Source organism: Macaca thibetana, chromosome 12, assembly GCF_024542745.1.
Source record: "Macaca thibetana thibetana isolate TM-01 chromosome 12, ASM2454274v1, whole genome shotgun sequence".
In the NCBI taxonomy this organism is placed as follows: Eukaryota; Metazoa; Chordata; class Mammalia; order Primates; family Cercopithecidae; genus Macaca; species Macaca thibetana.
This window is the reverse complement of record NC_065589.1, coordinates 71,890,538-71,909,997: the sequence shown is the minus strand read 5'-3', so window position 1 is coordinate 71,909,997 and position 19,460 is coordinate 71,890,538. Positions and strand designations below refer to the sequence as shown.

At 37.3% G+C, this 19,460-nt stretch overlaps 1 protein-coding gene across 3 annotated transcripts in view; it reads right to left on the bottom strand.

The window, feature by feature from the left end:
• Window positions 1-252: 252 nt before the first annotated feature.
• TLK1 (tousled like kinase 1) overlaps window positions 253-19,460 on the bottom strand; it is a 177,185-nt gene continuing 157,977 nt past the window's right edge. For all 3 annotated transcript variants that reach the window (XM_050751332.1, XM_050751333.1, XM_050751334.1), the window contains exons 15-21: window positions 17,401-17,492; window positions 17,229-17,318; window positions 16,902-17,071; window positions 16,580-16,715; window positions 8,652-8,763; window positions 7,576-7,683; window positions 253-3,361 (exon numbers count right to left, since the gene is read on the bottom strand). In XM_050751332.1, coding sequence (XP_050607289.1) covers window positions 3,185-3,361; window positions 7,576-7,683; window positions 8,652-8,763; window positions 16,580-16,715; window positions 16,902-17,071; window positions 17,229-17,318; window positions 17,401-17,492 — 885 coding nt within the window. In that variant the 3' untranslated portion in view covers window positions 253-3,184. The remainder of the gene's footprint in view (window positions 3,362-7,575; window positions 7,684-8,651; window positions 8,764-16,579; window positions 16,716-16,901; window positions 17,072-17,228; window positions 17,319-17,400; window positions 17,493-19,460) is intronic.

Sequence of the window (19,460 nt, the reverse complement as noted above, 5' to 3'; positions counted from 1 at the left end):
AGAACACTGAAATTTAGTATATATATGTAGAAGAAAAATCATCAGATAACAGGACAAAACGTAAGGCAGAGTTAGAGAAAGACCTGTCAATGGACTTTTAAATGTGTAAGTTAAAGTTATAACATTCACACAAAAATCAAACAGCAACGTAATTAAATTTTATGAGTACATTAACAATCTAGGTTGTAAACAGAAAAAAAAAAACAATCTAGGTGAACTGTACTGTTTACCACTAATACACAATGGCATGAGGGCAATCAACATTACTGCATTTAATAAGTAATGATGAACAGCAAAACAACACATTATACTCTTCATATGTTTCACTGAAGCTCTACACCATTTTGACTTCATGTAATGAGGTGTTTGTTCACATTTTATATGCCATTTAAACTGACAGAGTTGTTTTAGAAGGAGATGGCAGTGAGTGTTAAAAAGAAAAGGGGAAAAAAAGATTGAGTATTTTTGAAAAACTACCAAGTATCTCCAACTCCCCACTTACAAATTAGGGTGGTTTCTACACTTACTTCCTCTCAACATGTACACACTAAAGCAAATTCAAATCAAAGAAAGATTTTTTTAAATCATATGCAAAACCATAGATTTTACGCTGTATCAGTGCTGACTCTTAAAAGAGGCCTTGGCTCTTATCTTAGGGATGTAGGACACGTTTTAATTCTGAGGACAGACACCAGGAGACTAGAAAACAATCAAAGCCTAAAAAAACAGTAGTGTCAAAGACTGTCAGAGTGACCTTGAAATCATTTAGCAATAGATACCAACTTTCCATGTGAGGGTAAAAGTAAGTTATTCAATGTGGCTCAATTAGCCATCTTGGACCTGCTGGATCACTGGCATGTTATTCAAAATCTATAACATTTCTTTGGGAAACTTTTAGAAGGAAAACATGGGTCTGTAAGTTGATTCATCTCCTATACATCTTTGATTTAAAAATGATGACCTAAACCCAGGTCATGAAAGCAACTTCATTTCATGGCTTGTTCTTCCCCTTTCCTGCATTCTGACACTAGCAGTCGCTCTCACTCATTTGAAAGTAAAATGGTAAAGCAGTGATCTCTAGGTCTATACTATTAAACTGACTGAACCTCAAAGTTAGATTTACACATTAACTTCGTATCTCCCCAAAATTTTAAGCAAACTGGGCATTTTCTTTTAGTTCAGGAATTTAAATGTTACTTTATGAACACAGGACTTTATAATTCATAAAGATGAAAACTCCAACAACAAAACTGAAAACTTGCAGGCAGCACCTAAAGCACTCAATCAATGCTAAGATTTCATTACCGTGTAGTATTTTTTTAAATAGGATTTCTATCTGCTCTACAGAGGAATGGGTATAGCCGGCCCCTTAAACCACTCTTGATAGTTCTAAGTGTTACTTACCCAGGAGTTGCCTTGATAATGGTTATTAGGTTTAACTTTAACAGCTTGAAACAATTTACACTTGTCTTGAAGTATACTTAAGGAATTTATTCAGCTGATTTTTAAGGAGCTCAGTCAGTCAATATCCTACCATCTTGAAAGCTCCCTTCCAATGTCATTTTCATAGTCTTTACATTTTAACTGTCATTGTTTATTACTGTTTTGGCTATATTCTCTACAATTTCAGCAGCATTTTAAAGAGACAATGTGTCTATGTACAATGAAAAAACAAAATGGCTTGCAACATCAGAAATACAGTTTAACTGTACAATATTAAAGAGAATCCGTGGTAAGTATAACCTCCTTTTTCTGCAACATGAACAACTTACATGTAAGTATCAGCATTATGAATGTGACAATAAAGAAAAAGTCCTTACAGGAGTGAAATACAGCATCCTGAAAAATATGGTTTCTACCCTACAAGGCAGTTAGAAAATGTTCACATTTTAACAAATCTGTACAAACCACAAGAAATTTGTTTATGGGACCATCTTGCTGATAAGAACTTTCTAGAAATGCAGAATAACCATGAACAAATTATAAATCTAGTATCTATGTGCTCCACAGCCCTAGAACCCAATAAACTGATTTAAAAAACTCAATTATGTCCAACATGGATCACTTTTACGTCTTGATTAATGACTGTATGCTTTTTAATATCTCTCTATGATGTACAGTCAACTTGCACCTTCTAGGTCATTTAATTTTTTTAGCAAAGAAGCAACAACATTTAGCAGCAATTAGAGCGCCTTCAAGAAGACTTAAAAAAAATACAATATCCAATTAGAAAAGCCATATTTTAAACATTTGTACAAGAATAAGCTGCTGAAACTTAGTAATTGAAATATGACATCTGTACAACAATTTACAATAGAGCTAGAAGGGAATTTATCATTATCCTGCATAGAACTGGTCTGCATTTGGTTACATACTGTCACCTGTTTTGATGAACAAGGCCTGGTAACAAAAGAAAAATACCTGTTATCAATTCTAACATGTTGAAAACACTGGCAATATTATAATTTAGTGAATTCAACTGATTTCAAAACAAGCAGCTCATTTTGTCAAAAGTGTAAAGTATTTAGAAATAATAGCTCTCCCTTTAATATAACCAGTGAAAGAAAACGGACATGTGATCTCGAGGTACAACTTGGTAAAAGCCAGAATAGGCAAATGACAAAGCCTAACTTTGTCCAAAGATTCTAACTCTCACATTCTATTACTACAAAACACAACTGTCACTGTCATTCAGTTCTTACTTTGGTTTCAGCAGATTAACTGCCAAATGCTGAAGAATGTATCCAGGCACTATAGTTCGTATGTTAGAAATATGTCTCTTATTTTTCCATGTGTTTTTAAATAATGAAAAACTACCCTTCATATTAGAACTCTCTAGTAACAACCAAATGTATTTAAGTATTATAAACGTTATTTACAGTGTTCCCCCAAATAAACAAAAGTTTTTTCTTCTATCTTAACATGGTATTCCTGTTTCTTTGTAACAGGCAGTCATCGTTCACTGCTCAAAATTATAGTCAGAAGTGTGCATTTATTCATTGTCCATGATCCACTCTCATACAAATGATACTATGAGGAACTTCAGTTCACAAACAGTTCTTAACCATGTCTTGTGTAAAAAAAAAAAAACAAAAAAACAAAACAAAAAAACACTCAAATGCTCTCAAACTCAAGTGTGCATCTGGAAGCAATTCAAAGATATCATGCCAATCTTGGAGGAAAGTCAGTAAGTAATTATGCTTGAAGAAGGGGGCGTAGGGGATGCTGTCAGCCCAGCCATGTGTAGGTTTCCTGAAGAATTTGATCTTCTCATGTGTGGGAGAAGGTATGGGTCATTTGCCAGCTGGTGCACATCAAATCGATCTTCTTTTCGATATGCCAAACAGCGTCTTATAAAGGCCTCAAAAAGAGAAAGAAAAAGACAGCAATTAATGATCTTTTTCCCTTCTAAATATCAATCAACTGAATCAACAGAAGGATGGACACATTTAAGACATAAGTAGATCTCATTTTATTGGAAGTTCAAACCTGAAAAGAAAATTCTGCAGCAATAAAATTCTCACTCCAAATGCAACTCACCACTTGAAGTCCCTGCAGTGGTTCACTTTACAGTCTAAATTACTACTGCAACCATTTGAACTTATACTGGAAAGTTATTTCTGCTTACGAAATTCTGAAGACTTCCTTTTCTAGCATTTTTCTTCTGCTAAACAGTCCTCCCACCCTCATCCCATTTTGTTATCACTTCAGTTTAGCAAAGGGTAAGATGCCATTTTCAGCCATAATATTTTTTCCTACTGACATAAAGACTTTCTTTAGATGAAGAGACCACTGAAGTGACACTTCCATTAGGGATATTGTTTCCCAGGTTAACCCTATGCATCATTACACTCCTGGAAAAGCTAAATAAATGGAATATAATCACTTTTTTTTTTCTCAAACCAATTTTACTTAGTTTTTGAGAATAGCCTCTTACAAATAAAACCTTTCTTGAAGTGTAACACATTTTTAGAAATGCACACAAATCCTAAGTGCACAGCACAAAGTAAATACATCTATGTAACTGGCAACCAGATCAAGAAAAAGAACCTCTGAATCCCCCTCATGCTCACTTCCAGGCACTGGCTCTGTCCCCAGTCGAACCTGGGTAACCTTTATCTTGACTTCTAACACCACAGTTAAGTTTTGATTGTTTTGAATTTTATATAAATAGAATTACAAATTATGTTCTCCTTTGCCAGGCCTCTTTCACTTAATATTAAACTTTGAGGTTCATCCTTTTTTTGGGGGGGAGGTGACAACAGATAAAATATTCTCAGGAGGTAACTGGTAATTGTTTCCCTTTCTTATTGCTGACACTAGAAATTAATATCTACCACTAAACAGAAGTATAATCACATTAAAAAGTAACTATTTTGTACTTTCTTTGCTTTGAAATTCATTAGAAGTCTATTTTTCTCTAAAAATATACTAGCTATTCTAATTTTACCATAGCTTACTGTTTATCAGAAGTCAATCTGATCCCTTAGAGGTCTTATCTTTTTTATCTTTAACAAAATTTCAGAGATCACTCTGAAAAATGATTAAGAGGGAGAAAAAACATCAAGACTGATATGTTAGAGTTTGAGGGGTGGAAAGGCTATCAATAGCAAGGTTAAGATTAAGAAGTCTGCAACAAGTAATGTACTTAAAGATGCCCACACCAAGTCAGGAAACATACTCGGCAAAGGTATCTTCTGTAGGGATACAGAATATAGAGAGATTATATATTACATTAAAATATTATGATATATATTATATAACTGTATCTTATTAATATTATATCCCCCCAACAACCCCTTAACCCTTCCTGGATTCCAGATCTCAAAAAGGTGACTGTGGCACCTATAAAGAGCCTAAGAAGAGAACCAGGAATGGCTAAATGAGACTTTGCCTTTGGCAGCTCCATTCCTCCTGGCCTTTTTGGTCAGTATTAAAAAAACAGATCTTGGGTCAACTAAATTCATTTAATTTCTGTTCTCGATGAGGCTACAGACAGAAAATAAGACAAGATTTAGATGCTAGCACAGTTAAAGTATTTTTTAAAGCAGTCATGTTTATCTTACAAAAATAATTCATTTTGCTTTAAAATAAGAATATTTATCTCTTTTGTTTGTTTTTTTGAGACAGGGTCTTGCTCTGTCACCCATGCTGGAGTGCAGTGGTGCAATCTCACCTTACTGCAACCTCTACCTCTTAGTCTCAAGCGATCCTCCCAGCTCAGCATCCTCAGAAGCTGAAACTAAAGGCACAGGCCCCTACACCGTGCTAATTTTTGTATTTTTTTTTCTTTTTTTTGAGACGAAGTCTAGCTCAGTCATCCAGGCTGGAGTGCAGTGGCACGATCTCTGCTCACTGCAAGCTCTGCCTCCTGGGTTCATGCCATTCTCCTGCCTCAGCCTCCCAAGTAGCTGGGACCACAGGCGCCCGTGCTGCCACGCCCGGCTAATTTTTTGCATTTTTAGTAGAGACAGGGTTTCACTGTGTTAGCCAGGATGGTCTCGATCTCCTGACCTCGTGATCTGCCCACCTCGGCCTCCCAGAGTGCTGGGATTACAGGCGTGAGCCACCACGCCCAGCCAATTTTTGTAATTTTAGTAGAGATGGGGTTTCACCATTTCGCTCAGGCTGGTCTCGAACTCCTGGGCTCAGACAATCTGCCTGCCTAGGCCTCCCAAATTGCTGGGATTACAGGTGTGAGCCACTGCGCCTAGCCTATTTGTTTTTTTGAGACAGAGTCTTGCTCTGTCCCCCAGGTTGGAGTGCAGCAGTATCATCATGGCTCACTGCAGTCTTGACCTTCCTGAGCTCAGGTGATCCTCCCACCTCAGACTCCCAAGTAGCTGGGACTGTAGGTGTGTGCCACAATGCCTGGCTAATTTTTGTATTTTTGGTAGAGACCAGGTTTTGCCATGTTGGTCAGGCTGGTCTTGAACCCCAGGGCTCAAGCAACCACCTCTGCCTCCAGAGTGTTGAGATTATAGCATAAGCTACTAAGCCTAGCCCGCCCCCCCTTTTTTTTTAAGAGATGGGGTCTCCCTATGTTACAGCCCAGGCTGTTCCTGAACTCTTGGCCTCAAGTGATCATCTTGCCTTGTCCTCCCAAAGAGCTGGGATTACAAGTGTAAGCCACCATGCCTGGCCTATATTTATCTTTTTAATTGTCAAAATGTTCTAACCACCATTCACATAATTTACAAAAAACCAATAAAGACAGACAAAATGGAATGCTGGACAGTTCTAATAAACACAATCAGTGAGATTACACAAAACTCAGCATATTTTCAATTAGGTAGGTTACTACGACCCCAAACATCTCACAGTATGTATCTGCACTATGTAAGAATAAGAGAATATAGAAACTATATAGTGTTTGTTTATGAATTATTCTTATGGCCTGCACTATTCACACAAGAAAAAAATAGGAGCTTCTTGGGTTTGTCTTATGAATTTGACCAGGTTTAGAAAAGAGAAGCCTACAACAGCAAGTCACAGAGAAAAGAGCTTTGTGATGAATGCAACAGAGGAGTAATAAAAACACAAACACAAAAGGCCAATAGGATGAAGGCAGGAAGATACTGAACACCAAAAAAGTTTTGCTATTAATTAGAAATAGCTATTTCCTGTAATTTTATTATACAGACATATGGATTATACTGGATTAGCTCTCAAGAGCTAATACAGAGCAGCATAGAGGTCAAGGCTGTGGACTTTGGAGTCTGGAGGAGTAGATACTTGTGAGCCGCAGCTCTGCTGCCTCCTAGCTGGTATGATCCTGAACAAGGTCCTTTTGCCATGGCATGGCTGTTCTCCTCTTTTATAAAATGGGAATAACAAAAGTACCTACACCTCATAAGGCTGTTACAAGATAATGTATATAAAAGCACTAAAATAAATGGTATTTATTACTTTTTTTTTCTTTCTTTTTTGAGACGGAGTCTCGCTCTGTCACCCAGGCTGGAGTGCAATGGCATGATCTCAGCTCACTGTAACCTCCACCTCCCAGATTCAAGTGATTCTCCTGCCTCAGCCTCCCCAGTAGCTGGGATTACAGGCATGTGCCACCATGCCCAGCTACTTTTTGTAGTTTTAGTAGAGATGGGGTTTCACCATATTGGTCAGGCTGGTCTCAAACTCCTGACGGCAGATGATCTGCCCGCCTTGGCCTCTCAAAGTGCTGAGATTACAGGTGTGAGCTACCACGCCCGGCCCTATTATTACTTTTAATATTTCTTATATACTTATAATATCTCAGTATTAACATAAGCAGATAAATAATACATAAAAGGTAATGATGAGCCCAGATCTTGTGATTTTTCCCTAATTTTCAAAGTAGCAGCTGATGAGCACAGACAATCAGGGACCATATTTGGCTGCTTAAAAGATAAAAACTGTAGCAACCAGAGGCTGATGCAACTCCTTTTCTGAAAGTAAATCACCAGCTCCTGCTGGACAGATCCCCTGCAGCAGCGAGTCTTGTGACTTTACTTACTTTTGGAAAGTACTTACCTTGTTGTCAGCAAAACTGATGAAAGAAAAGTTACTTCACAAAACTCATTTACAAAAATTTAATACCTTGGCTTCACTGCTTACAACAGGTTTTACAGGGAACTGGACTTCTGTGGCTTTTAATATTGTATTTTCTTGAAGAATGTCTTGTTGAGACTGATTGTGACCAAATGGCTTAAAAAAAAAAAATTAAAGGTTGAGATATTTTTCTCACAAAATATTTAAACACAGATATCATTTCTGTCTAAGCGAATTCCCAAAATCCAAAATCCAAATATTTTGTGTTCCAAAATCTTCCTCAGTTATTTGAAACCTGAGATGAATTCTCATACAAACAAGGTATAATTGATAGCAGGCCAAGAAAGCCTATCTAATCAATCTTCAACATAGATTAAACGCTGTAAGAAGAAGAAAATAATGCTGTTGCAATATAAGATAAAAACATAAAAAGAAATTTAAAACTTTATTCTGAATGCTTAAACAATGAAGTTCAATTAGAGAAGAGATGAAGTAGTAATGAAAATACCTATGACAATTTCCAAAGATCAAATACTTTGTGTATCACAGGCGAATTTAAATGAAGGAGCTCTGGATGTGGAGTGAGGCGATCCCACATAAATCCCTTAACCTCTCTTCCCCTACTGATGAAGGGATGGGGCGGGACGTAGGCTAGATAATATCTATGGTAACCTGTACTTCCAACTTCAATATAAAAATGTTGGGAAATAATTAAGACTAACTTTGATGGTATCTCCCTGACAAGCAACGGGGGGAAACAGACCACCCAGGCCGAACTGTGTCTGTGGGTGGGGTGGGGGGTGTAAGAGGAGGTCAAGTGAATAGTGGACAATGAAAAGTATTGACTCCAGTATTCCCAATGGTAGACAAATATTAGCATGTTAACAGATAGTTACTTCTTTTCTTTAAAAAAGGGAAAGAAAGCAAAAAGCAGGTCAAGTAAACTGGTGTGACATTAAAATAAATTCTGATCCATGGAAATTTTAGGAAGAAATAGAGGAGAAGCCTGGCTTTCTTTAGAAGGATTTAAATTGACTTTGAGTTAGTGAAATTTTGCTTTTAGGAAGGAAAAATTCAACTTAATTTATCAATGTATAGCTGAAGGCTAGCAGAATTGAATTTACCTTTCTACCATAAAGACACTGAAAGAAGATGACTCCAACTGACCATACATCAACCTTGTTGGAAATCTTTGGTGGCTCTTTTCCAACTACAAAACACTCAGGAGGTAAATACCTATAAGTTTTGTGGGAGAGAAAAAAGGAAAGGTTACTACTGACAATCTGTAACTTAAAATCTTCTAAGTGTAAAATCTTAGCACACTAATTTTATCCATACATAAACTCTAGGACTCCCATCAGTGAAAATCATCAACTGAACTTCTGGAGCATTTACATTCTTTTATCATTTAACTCTAGAGCCAATACATACAACATTGTGATAAAGTTCACCTCTATCCTATATCTATCTATCTATCTATCTATCTATCTATCTATCTATCTATCTATCTATCTATCTATCTATCTATCTGTCTATCATCTATCTATCTATCTATCTATCTATCTATCTATCTATCTATCTATCTATCTATCTATCTATCTAATCTGCCTGCCTACCTACCTACCTACCTACCTACAGAAACAAAAACTTAAGAGAGATTACAATGGTCTAATTTGGAGTATCTAATAATAGAAGAAATCCTCTCCCATCCTCTTTAACTACTGTTCAAACTGTAGGCACTTCTCTCCCTAAAATATACACCAGATCATGTGGTTCTTTTGTTCAAACAACCTCGACAGCACTTACTGCCAACAAGACCTTGTATCTCTTGTTTGTAACACAAGACCCATGCTAATCTGGCAACAACATATATTTTCAAAATCTGCACACACTATTTTCCCCCACCCTAACCCGCCAAATTGGCTAATCAAAACCAATTCACTTGCGTCCTCACTCGGCTCTCCTTTATCCTCTGAGCTCTTGAATATCACAATCACTACTCCTTCCCTAATCACTCCAATTACTTAGCATCTTTTCTTCTTCAAGACCCACCCAATCCCCATAAGCCGTTTTTGCTTCTCCCCAGGTGGCTCTGCTTTTCTCCGTGTTACTGCAGAATGGTGCAATGCCTCTATTACGGCATTCAACTACAATCACACCAGACTGTGAGCAGCTCCAGGAACTTATTCACTGCGCAGTTTCAAGCACTAGCAGTGTCTGAAACACAATGGATATTCAAAATTACTATTTTAAAAATATCTATGTCCTATTTATAAATTCATAATTTTTTTTGATACAGGGTCCCACTCTGTCACCCAGGCTGGAGTACAGTGTTACGCTAATAGCTCACTGCAGCCTCACACTCCTGGGCTCACGTGATCCTCTCACCTTAGCCTCCGGAATGCTGGGACTACAGACGTGCACCAGCACACCCAGCTAATATTTTCTTCTTTGTAGTGGTAGTCTTGCACTGTTGACCAAGCTGGTGATCTGCCCGCCTTGGCCTCGCAAAGTGCTAGGACTACAGGCATGAGCCACCGCACTAAGCCAGTTCATAATTGTTAATAGATGAAGGGTAAAAATCAATCTGTCATCTCCAGTTATAAGTAAAGTAAAAGATCCATCAGGGATGCAAGCATCTCACAACTCAAAAAATTTAGATAAACTTAAAATTCTCAAAAGGAATAATGTTGCTAAATGGGAATTTACTCTATTTTTTTAAAATGCAGTTTTGTATTCACTATGCTAAAATCAGTAAGATTTCAGCAGGATGTTGACAGATCTCTTAAAAAACACATGAAACTTCCTTGAAGTAAAACGACCAAAGATAACCAATAACTCACTTGTAATGTAGTAAAAAGCTGGATTTATGTTATCAATAAAAGTGTGTATTTTATGCAGGTGTCTGTGTGTGTAACTGAAACAGGAATGGCTTGTAAACATTAAGCTATACTCTCTCCAGGCACGAGGTGTATGCATGCAAGGAGAGCAACCACAGAAATTGATATCAAAGTAACTTGGGAAAAGATGTCCACCAGAATTTGAGACCAGAGAGACAAAACTAAATATTTTAAGCTTGTGAGGATGAAAGGTAATTTATAAGAGCAATATTATATGTATATTCTAAAATACACGAGTATGTACAGTGCTATCCAAATATATCAAATACAGTTGACCCCTGAACAATATAAGGGTTGGAGGCACTGACCCATGCAGTTAAGAATCCATGTATGATTTTTATTTATTTATTTTTTTGAGACCGTGTCTCACTGTGTTGCCCAGGCTGGAGTGCAGTGGTGCGATCACAGCTCACTGCAGCCTCGATCTCCCAGGCTCAAGCGATTCTCCCACTTTAGCCTCCCAATTAGCTGGACCACAGGCACACACCACCATGCCTGGCTAATTTTTAAAAAAAATGTATACAGACAAGGTCTTGCTATGTTGCCCAGGCTGGTCTTCAACTCCTGGGCTCAAGTGGTCTTCCTGCTGGGATCAGAGGCGTGAGTCAGCCACCGTGCCTGGCCACATGTCTAACTTTTGACTCTCCCTAAAAAGTTAAAAAGTTAACTACTAGGCTGGGTGTGGTGGTTCAGGCCTGTAATCTCAGCACTTTGGGAGGCCGAGGCGGGTGGATCACGAGGTCAGCAGTTCAAGACTAGCCTGGCCAACATGGTGAGACCCTGTCTCTACAAAAAATACAAAAAAATTAGCCAGGCATGGTGGCGAGTGCCTGTAATCCCAGTTACTCGGGAGGCTGAGGCAGGAGAATTGCTTGAACCTGGGAGGCAGAGGTTGCAGTGAGCTGAGACCGTGCCACTGCACTCCAGCCTGGGTGACAGAGCAAGACTCCGTCAAAAAAAAAAAAAAAAAAAACGTTAACTACTAATAGCCCACTGTTGACTGGAAGTTGACTTACTGATAACATGAGCAGTTAATTAACACATATTTTCTATGCTGTAAGTATTATATACTAAATTCTTATAGTAAGCTAGAGGAAAAAAATTGCTATTAAGAAAAATCATAAGAGAAAATCACTACTCATTAAGTGAAAGTAGATTATGACAAAAGTTTTCATCCTTGTCATCTTTAGGTTGAGTAGACTGAGGAGGGGTTAGTTTTGCTGTCTCAGGGGTGGCAGAGGGGGAAGAGATGAAAGGGGAGACAGACACACTTAGTGCAACTTTACAGACATACATCATAATTTGTTTTGCTTTTTCATATAATATCAATCCTTCTTCCACCATTTGCTTTAGTTTCAGTGCCTGTATTATAGAAGGGTCCATGTCATAAAAGTCAAAAGCAATGTCTTGACTAATAGAAACCCTTCTGCCAGGCTGTCTAATGTCAACTTGTTTTCTGGTAGTGTCTCTTCTACTACTTCTTTCTCATCATCTGGTACCAGTTTGGAAGCACTCATCTCCATCAAGTCACCTTAACTCCTCTGGAGGGGTGTCTATTAGCTCTTGAATTTCTCCAAGATCCATATCTTGAAACCCTTCACCCCACCTTCTTTGCCATATCTATAGTCTCTTCCATGATTTCCTTGATTGCCTCTGTCATAAATCCTGTGAAGTCACACGCAACATCTGGACACGGTTTTCTCTTGCAGGAATGTACTCTTTCAGGCTTGATTGCTTTCATGGCTTTTTCTAAAACAATGACGACATCTTCGGTCGTGTAATCCTTGCAGACTTTCATGATGTTCTCTCTACTGGGGTCCTCTTTAACAGCACTGACAATCCTTTCCATAGAGTATCATGTGTAATGAGCCTTAAAGGTCCTTAAGACCTCTTGATCTAGAGGCTGAATTAGAGATATTGTTTTGTTTGAGAACAAGTAGATGGCTTCAATATCTTCAGTGTTAAACTCATGGGCTACTAGGTGGCCAGGGGCATTGTCCAGTATCAAAGAACTTTAAAAGGTGGTCCCTTATTGGCAAGGTACTTCCTGACTTCAGGGACAAAGCACTGATGGAACCAATCCAAAAAAAAGGGTTCTCACTGTCCAGGCCTCCTTGTTGTATAGGCAAAAGGCTGGCAGCTGGTATTTATCTTTTCTGTTTGAGGCTACAGAGTTAGCAGCTTTATAGATAAGGGCAGTGCTGATCATAAACCCAACTGCATTTGCATAAAACAGCAAAGTTAGCCTGTCCCTTCCTTATCAAATCAAATTTCTCTTCCTTACAAATATAAATGTCCTCTGTGACATTTTTATTTTCTAGAATAAGGCACTTCTGTCTGCATTAAATTATCTGTTCAGGCAGCTATCCTTTCTCCTCAATTATTTTTTCTTTTTCATTCATTCATTCACGAATGAGACCGAGTCTTGCTCTGTTGCCCAGGCTGGAGTGCAGTGGCGTGATCTCACTCACTACAACCTCTGCCTCCTGGGTTCAAGCAATTCTCCTGCCTCAGCCTCCCTAGTAGCTGAGACTACAGGCACGCGCCACCACACCCAGCTAATTTTTGTATTTTTAGTAGAGATGGGGTTTCACCATTGAGCAGGATGGTCTCGATCTCTTGACCTCGTGATCCGCCCGCCTCGGCCTCACAAAGTGCTGGGATTACAGGTGTGAGCCACTGCGCCCGGCCTCAATTGTTTTCTTAATAACATGTGGGAACTCTTGGGTGGCGGGAGCTGTTTCTCCTGTTATCTTGACATTTTTAAAGTCAAACCTCTTTCTAAAATTATTAAACCATCCTTTACTGGCATGAAATTCTCCAGCTTTAGATCCTTCACCTTCCTTTTGCTTTAAAATTGTCATATAATCTCTTTGTTTTTTCTAAACTCACATTACAGTCTATGGGTATCATGCACCCAAAAAGCTGCATTTCTTTGTCCTTTTCTTTTGAGACAGGTTCTCACTCTGTTACCCAGGCTGGAGTGCTGTGGTGCAATCTGGGCTTACTGCAATCTCCGCATCCCAGGCTCAAGCAATGATCCTCCTGTCTCAGCCTCCTGTGTAGCTGGGGCTACAGGCATGTGCCTGTAATTTTTTATGTTTGGCTAATTTTTGTATGTTTATGTAGAGATGGGCTTTCACCACGTTGCGCAGGCTGATCTTCATCTCTCAGGCTCAAGTGATCTGTCTGCCTCAGCCTCCCAAAAGTTCTGGGATTACAGGCATGAGTCACCATGCACAGCTTGCATTTTCAACTAGAGACAAAACGGTGTTTTGCAAGAAGTACAAGGTTTCTGTGCCTGCTGACATACCTGCAGACACAGCTTTACAAATTTCTTTTTTTTAAACAATGATCTTTTTGTTGAATTCATTTATCTTGGAACGGTGGGCAACTATTCCTCAATCCAAACTATATACCTCAATCTATGGTACATATCAAGCAATTCAACTTTTTCTTGTAATGTCATGATTTTTCTCTGCTCCTTAAGAGCACTTCCAGCATTACTGGTGTTATTCAAGGTTGACAATATTGCACTAAACATGATGAAAAATATTTGAGAATCACGAGAGATTACTTTTTACTCTGATAGGCCTTTTACTGGAGAGATTAATTGCTCACATGGAGGAGATTAGCATCACAATGTTTTAAACAGATACTCAAAACAGTTGAGCTCCTTACAATAGTAACAAGACATAGCTACAAAATTATTACAGTACACAGTATGGGTACAGTTAATTTTATGAAATTATGATTTAATACGGCATCTTTACTTTTGTTTACATTTCTCTCAACTGCAAATAGCACCAGGTACAGTCTGTGTTTGTATACATGTTTTGATAAATTTTAACTTCTTATAATAGATTTGTGTACATTTTACGGCAGTAAATGATAAAACAGACGAGTGTCTACATTAATTTAATGCCTTCATGACATATCTTTTTCTTAATTTTTTCTTTTTCTTTCTTTTTGAGACAGAGTCTTGCTCTGTCGCCCAGGCAGGAGTGCAGTGGTATGATCTTAGCTCACTGCAACCTCCGCCTCCCGGGTTTGAGCAATTCTCCTGCCTCAGCCTCCCGAGTAGCTGGGATTCCAGGCATGCGCCACCACGGCCAGCTAACTTTTGTACTTTCAGTATTTTTAGTAGAGACGAGGTTTCACCACGTTGGCCAGGCTGTTCTCAAACTCCTGACCTCAAGTGATCCGCCCACCTCAGTCTCCCAGAGTGCTGGGATTACAGGCGTGAGCCACCACCTCCAGCCAAATTTTTCAATATTTCTAGGCCACATGGTTCGTCAGTGAGATTTTTCAAATTGTTGCAAATCTCCAAAAAATTTTCCAATGTATTTATCGAAAAAAAAAAGCCACATAAAAGTGGACCCATGCATTTCAAATCCGTTTTATTCAAGGTCCGCTGTACATAGCTAAACAACTAATATGACTGTAGACATAAACCAATTTTTGGACCACAGATTTCCCTGAGAAATACATTCCATGTCCTTATATAACAATGCCATCATTGTATCTCCTTCCAGCACAGCCCCTAAAACATAAGGTCTTTGTCTCTTGACTATCTGTAAAAGGGAAATTTCCTTGTCCTTCCCTATACTAGTGAAGCCAGAGTGAGAGAGAAACAAATATTGAGAATGTCCTATAGAGGAAGAATAATTTATTATTTAGAACATGGTTTTCAAGCTATCTTCCATGGAATCTAAGAATCTACCAGGATGCTTTGTTTTTGTTGGTTTTGTTGATTAGAGTAAGATTTTGTTGTTAAAAAAAAAAAAGAGCCTTGTTGCTAAAAAAGTCCAAAGACTTTGAGAATATTGACTTTCAGGGGGTTAGCAGTTTGAATAGTTTTCTTAAAATATGAATAAAAAATTCATGACATTCTTATCTTATCCATGTTCCTAGGAAATGCCACAAGCCAAATTTAAAATTTTAAAGTGGCTTTAAAAGAATACACGAATATGACTAATCCCTGCTCATTAAAAGTGATATCTACACAGACCAGCGGCATCATGTGTAACTGGTTATGATGTGCTCAGGCTGTGTGAACACTGTTCTGGAAAACCTGAGGTCACATTTATGTTCGTAGTCACAATCCCGTTTCAATGAACTTGAACGCAGTTATCTTTCTTCCCGTTAAAATGTCACTGTTTATGCTAATTTTCTCTGAGAATTAAGTTTGTTTTGAAATTTTATAGTTTATGTTCTCCACTCTGGTGAATTCAACAAGTTTGAAAATTCACGCTGAAGCAGTTTTTGTGAACACGTAGGTATACTGAGGGGGATGACAGTCATTTAGATTTGTATCTATGAATCTGTGATTATATCTAAATTTAAATCTATACATACTAAGTCTTTAAAAGGGATTTCTGAAAGTCAAGTCCAAAGAATATGCCAAATTTATCTCCCATTCACAACCAACAAAACATCCATCTTCCACAAAAACCACCAGGCAGGTGCAGTGGCTCATGCCTCTAATCCAAGCACTTTGGGAGAGGCAGATCACTTGATACTAGGAGTTCAAGACCAGCCTGGGCAACAAATTAAGACCTTGTCTCTACAAAAAATTTAGATTAGCTGGGCATAGTGGTGCGTACCTGTGGTCTCAGTTACTCAAGAGTAAGTGGGCGGATTGCTTGAGCCTAGGAGTTTGAGGCTGCAGTGAACTAAGATTATACCACTGCACTCCAGCCTGGGTGATAGGGCAAGACCCTGTCTCAAAATAAAACGAAAATCCCTGCAACCATATAACCTCCACAGAGAGGGCTTGATGCTTGCAGTTTTTGCTTGCAATAGTTAAAATATTATATTAACGTACGTATTCATATTTATGATAAACATCACCTTAACATTGTAGAAGAAAACCCATGAATGAATTCTTCCTGTTAGGAGTTTCTGACTGGCAGGTACTGAAGTCACTTGTTAATGCCAAGTCATTCTCTCTCCAGTATGCTGTTATTTGCAGTAAGAACAGATGAGAAGAGGAATGACCACAGAAGTCTCCCTCTCAACTGAGAGTTTAATATCAGTACCTTTTACCACAGTAATCTTAATGGCCACATGGAAAAAAAAAAACCTAAATTTTATCATAAAAGCACTGGGCACTAATCTAGACATTCTGATGTTTTTAGTAATATACTTACCAGTAAGTGCCTGCCCCCTGAGAAGTTAGATCCATTCCATCTACACCATAGCTATCATCATCCATAATCTTGGACAGACCAAAATCAGTGATTTTGATTTCACCACATGCTGTTCCATCTACCAGTAGGATGTTTCCTAAGAATAAAATATAAGATTATTTTAATGATACATAGATGAAAAACATAACTTTAGTAACTTTAAATTTTACTAGTATTCTACTGATGTCTTAAAAGTGAAACCAAAAATCATGTTTTCAGATAACTTAATGACTTTAAAAAACTATACTCGTTTTAAAAAAAATTAGACAAATTTCATAATTACCTGGCTTAAGATCATAATGTATAATAGGGGGTTTGATCTCATTGAGATATCTTAGTGCATTTACAATCTGCATTACAATAGACCTAGCTTCTTTCTCTGACATTAACTTGTGTTGCTTCAGATAGAAATCCAAGTCATTGCCTTCACAGTATTCTAACACTGTACAAAACCTACAACAGAGAAGAGAAAAGAAATTAGACATAAGTATTATCCAAGAATTCAGAATCACAATGGGGAAATGGAGAGTATTTATATCATCAACACAGGATGGGGAAAGACAGAGTAAGCATATCCTTCCTTAAAAATTAAACCTTAATATTCACTTACGTATCTGTATCCAAGGAGAAATAATCATAGAGTTTAACTATTCTGGGGTGATCCAGTTCTTTATGTATTCTATACTCTCTGCAGGCATGTCTACGGGAAGACAGTGTATTAATTCTCCATGACCATTCAAAAAATATTCAATTAAAAAAAACCATAAAGTATTAGTATTTACTTGTGGTAGTTTTCTTTCTTCTCATCTCTCCAGCTTTTATTAAGCTGATGTATCTTCACAGCAGCATATCTTTGTTCATATAGGTCAAAAGCCTAGGATTTCAAGTCAAACACAATTAAGATGAAAGACCAATTGAATACCTGAAGAGATGTTTTTTATTTTGGTGATAATTTTTGCAATAATATGGAACTAGGACAAACCCTACAATTATTAATTATCTTCTCTGCTAAGACTATATATAGTTCAATGATACTTTTATTATCAGAAGACAAAAATTCCATGGTAATAAATCAGAAAAAACCTTAATGTGAATTTTCACATTAAATTTTATAAATGCCAATATACTGAATAGAAATAAAACAATAAAGCTATTATTGGTTTTTAATATGGATTTATTCCTCTATACTGGTAGTAAGCAGCCAGGAAAACAGACTGTACCACTTTTTTTTAGGTCGGATAAAACCTCTTAAATCTATCTTTTCCTAGCAATGCCCTACTTCTTTTTCACTTTTTAGAAAAATTAAATAGTTCCTAACAGTTATTTTTCCAACTGTTGAAAAAAAATTCTACAGTTTTTATAAAACTGTTCAAACATATACAAAAGTAGACTACTATAGTAGTCTACCACCCAGTTACGCCCCACCACCCAGTTTCAAAAATTATCAATATTTTGCCATTCTTGTTTCATCTATTCCCTACTATCCTTGCATCCCACCCCCTCAACCAGAGTATTATTAAAACAAATACATTATTTCCTCCTAGTAAACACATCAGTATTTAAATAAAAATAACCACATATCATTATCACACCTAACTACATCAGTAATAATTCCTTAATCTCGTCTAATACCTAACCTGTCTTCAATTTTCCCTGGTTGTCTCAAAAAGAATTTATACTTCATTTGTTCAAATCACCAGCCTATTTCTTAAATTAAAAACACAGAATGATCAGTGTTTTAACAGCTTTATATGAATTGTTTTTTTTTTTTTAAACAATGAATACTATTAAAGAGACATTTAATAATTTTGGTTCTATTGTGATTTATACAGAAAGGTGCCCCTTTCACTTAAAAGTTTACGTATTTATTAGAAAGAAGGTCCCCATTCCCTCCCATCAATTTAACCTAAACATAAACAGGAGGGGATAAACAGTAAAGTGACTACTTTGGTACAAAACTATAAAAGTATGAGATGAGATATAATACAGCATACAGTTGTTAAGAATATTCTCTTTGCAATCAGATTAGCTTATTAACTGAGTGACTCTGTGCTAATACCCTCTCTGAGCCCCAAAAGTTAGGGTTATTGAGAGGATTAAATGGGGTAAAACATATGAGGTGTTTAGAACAATACATGGTACAGCCAAGAAACATTAGCTAATTACATATTATTAACAAAGGTTAAGTGTAAAGAAACTAAAAAGAATAAAAATAAAATAAGTTTATGTAAGGGACAAGGCAGAACAAATCTATAAAGAATTAAATTCAAAGGCAATCATAATAAAGGATAATTGAAGAAAAAACTAAGTATATAACCAATAAAAAGTTATTATCAGAGTATACTGATTATAATAAATTATATATAACACATCATCCTCCCAAGATTTCAGTTGAGTAGAAGTAAACCTTTCCATAAGATTAATATGGCAATCACTCAGCAACTGACTCAACATCTCCCACCTTGGTATAAAATACAACTCTTTACTTCTTGACTTACAATCTGCTTTTTGTCTGGCTGTTTTCCAACAGACCTGGCAATCATGAAAGGGCTTTAAAGGGCTTAGAGAATGATGTCACTAGTATTTAGGTCAGTATAGAAAGTTCAAGTCACTGGGCCCCAATCTGCACTTTCTAATCTCTATGTAAGCCTCTTCTACAAAAGTCCTACCTATGAGGCTAAAATAGTTATTTAAAATACAACCAGGCAGTGGTAAAGGGCTGTTATGAAGGCTCATGGTAAGTTCATAAGCTCAACAACTTTTAGGCCACGCTAATGCTAACTGCACTTTTAGTGACTTTTAGATCCCAGCTGAACTATCATGATAATCTTTTCTACCTTAT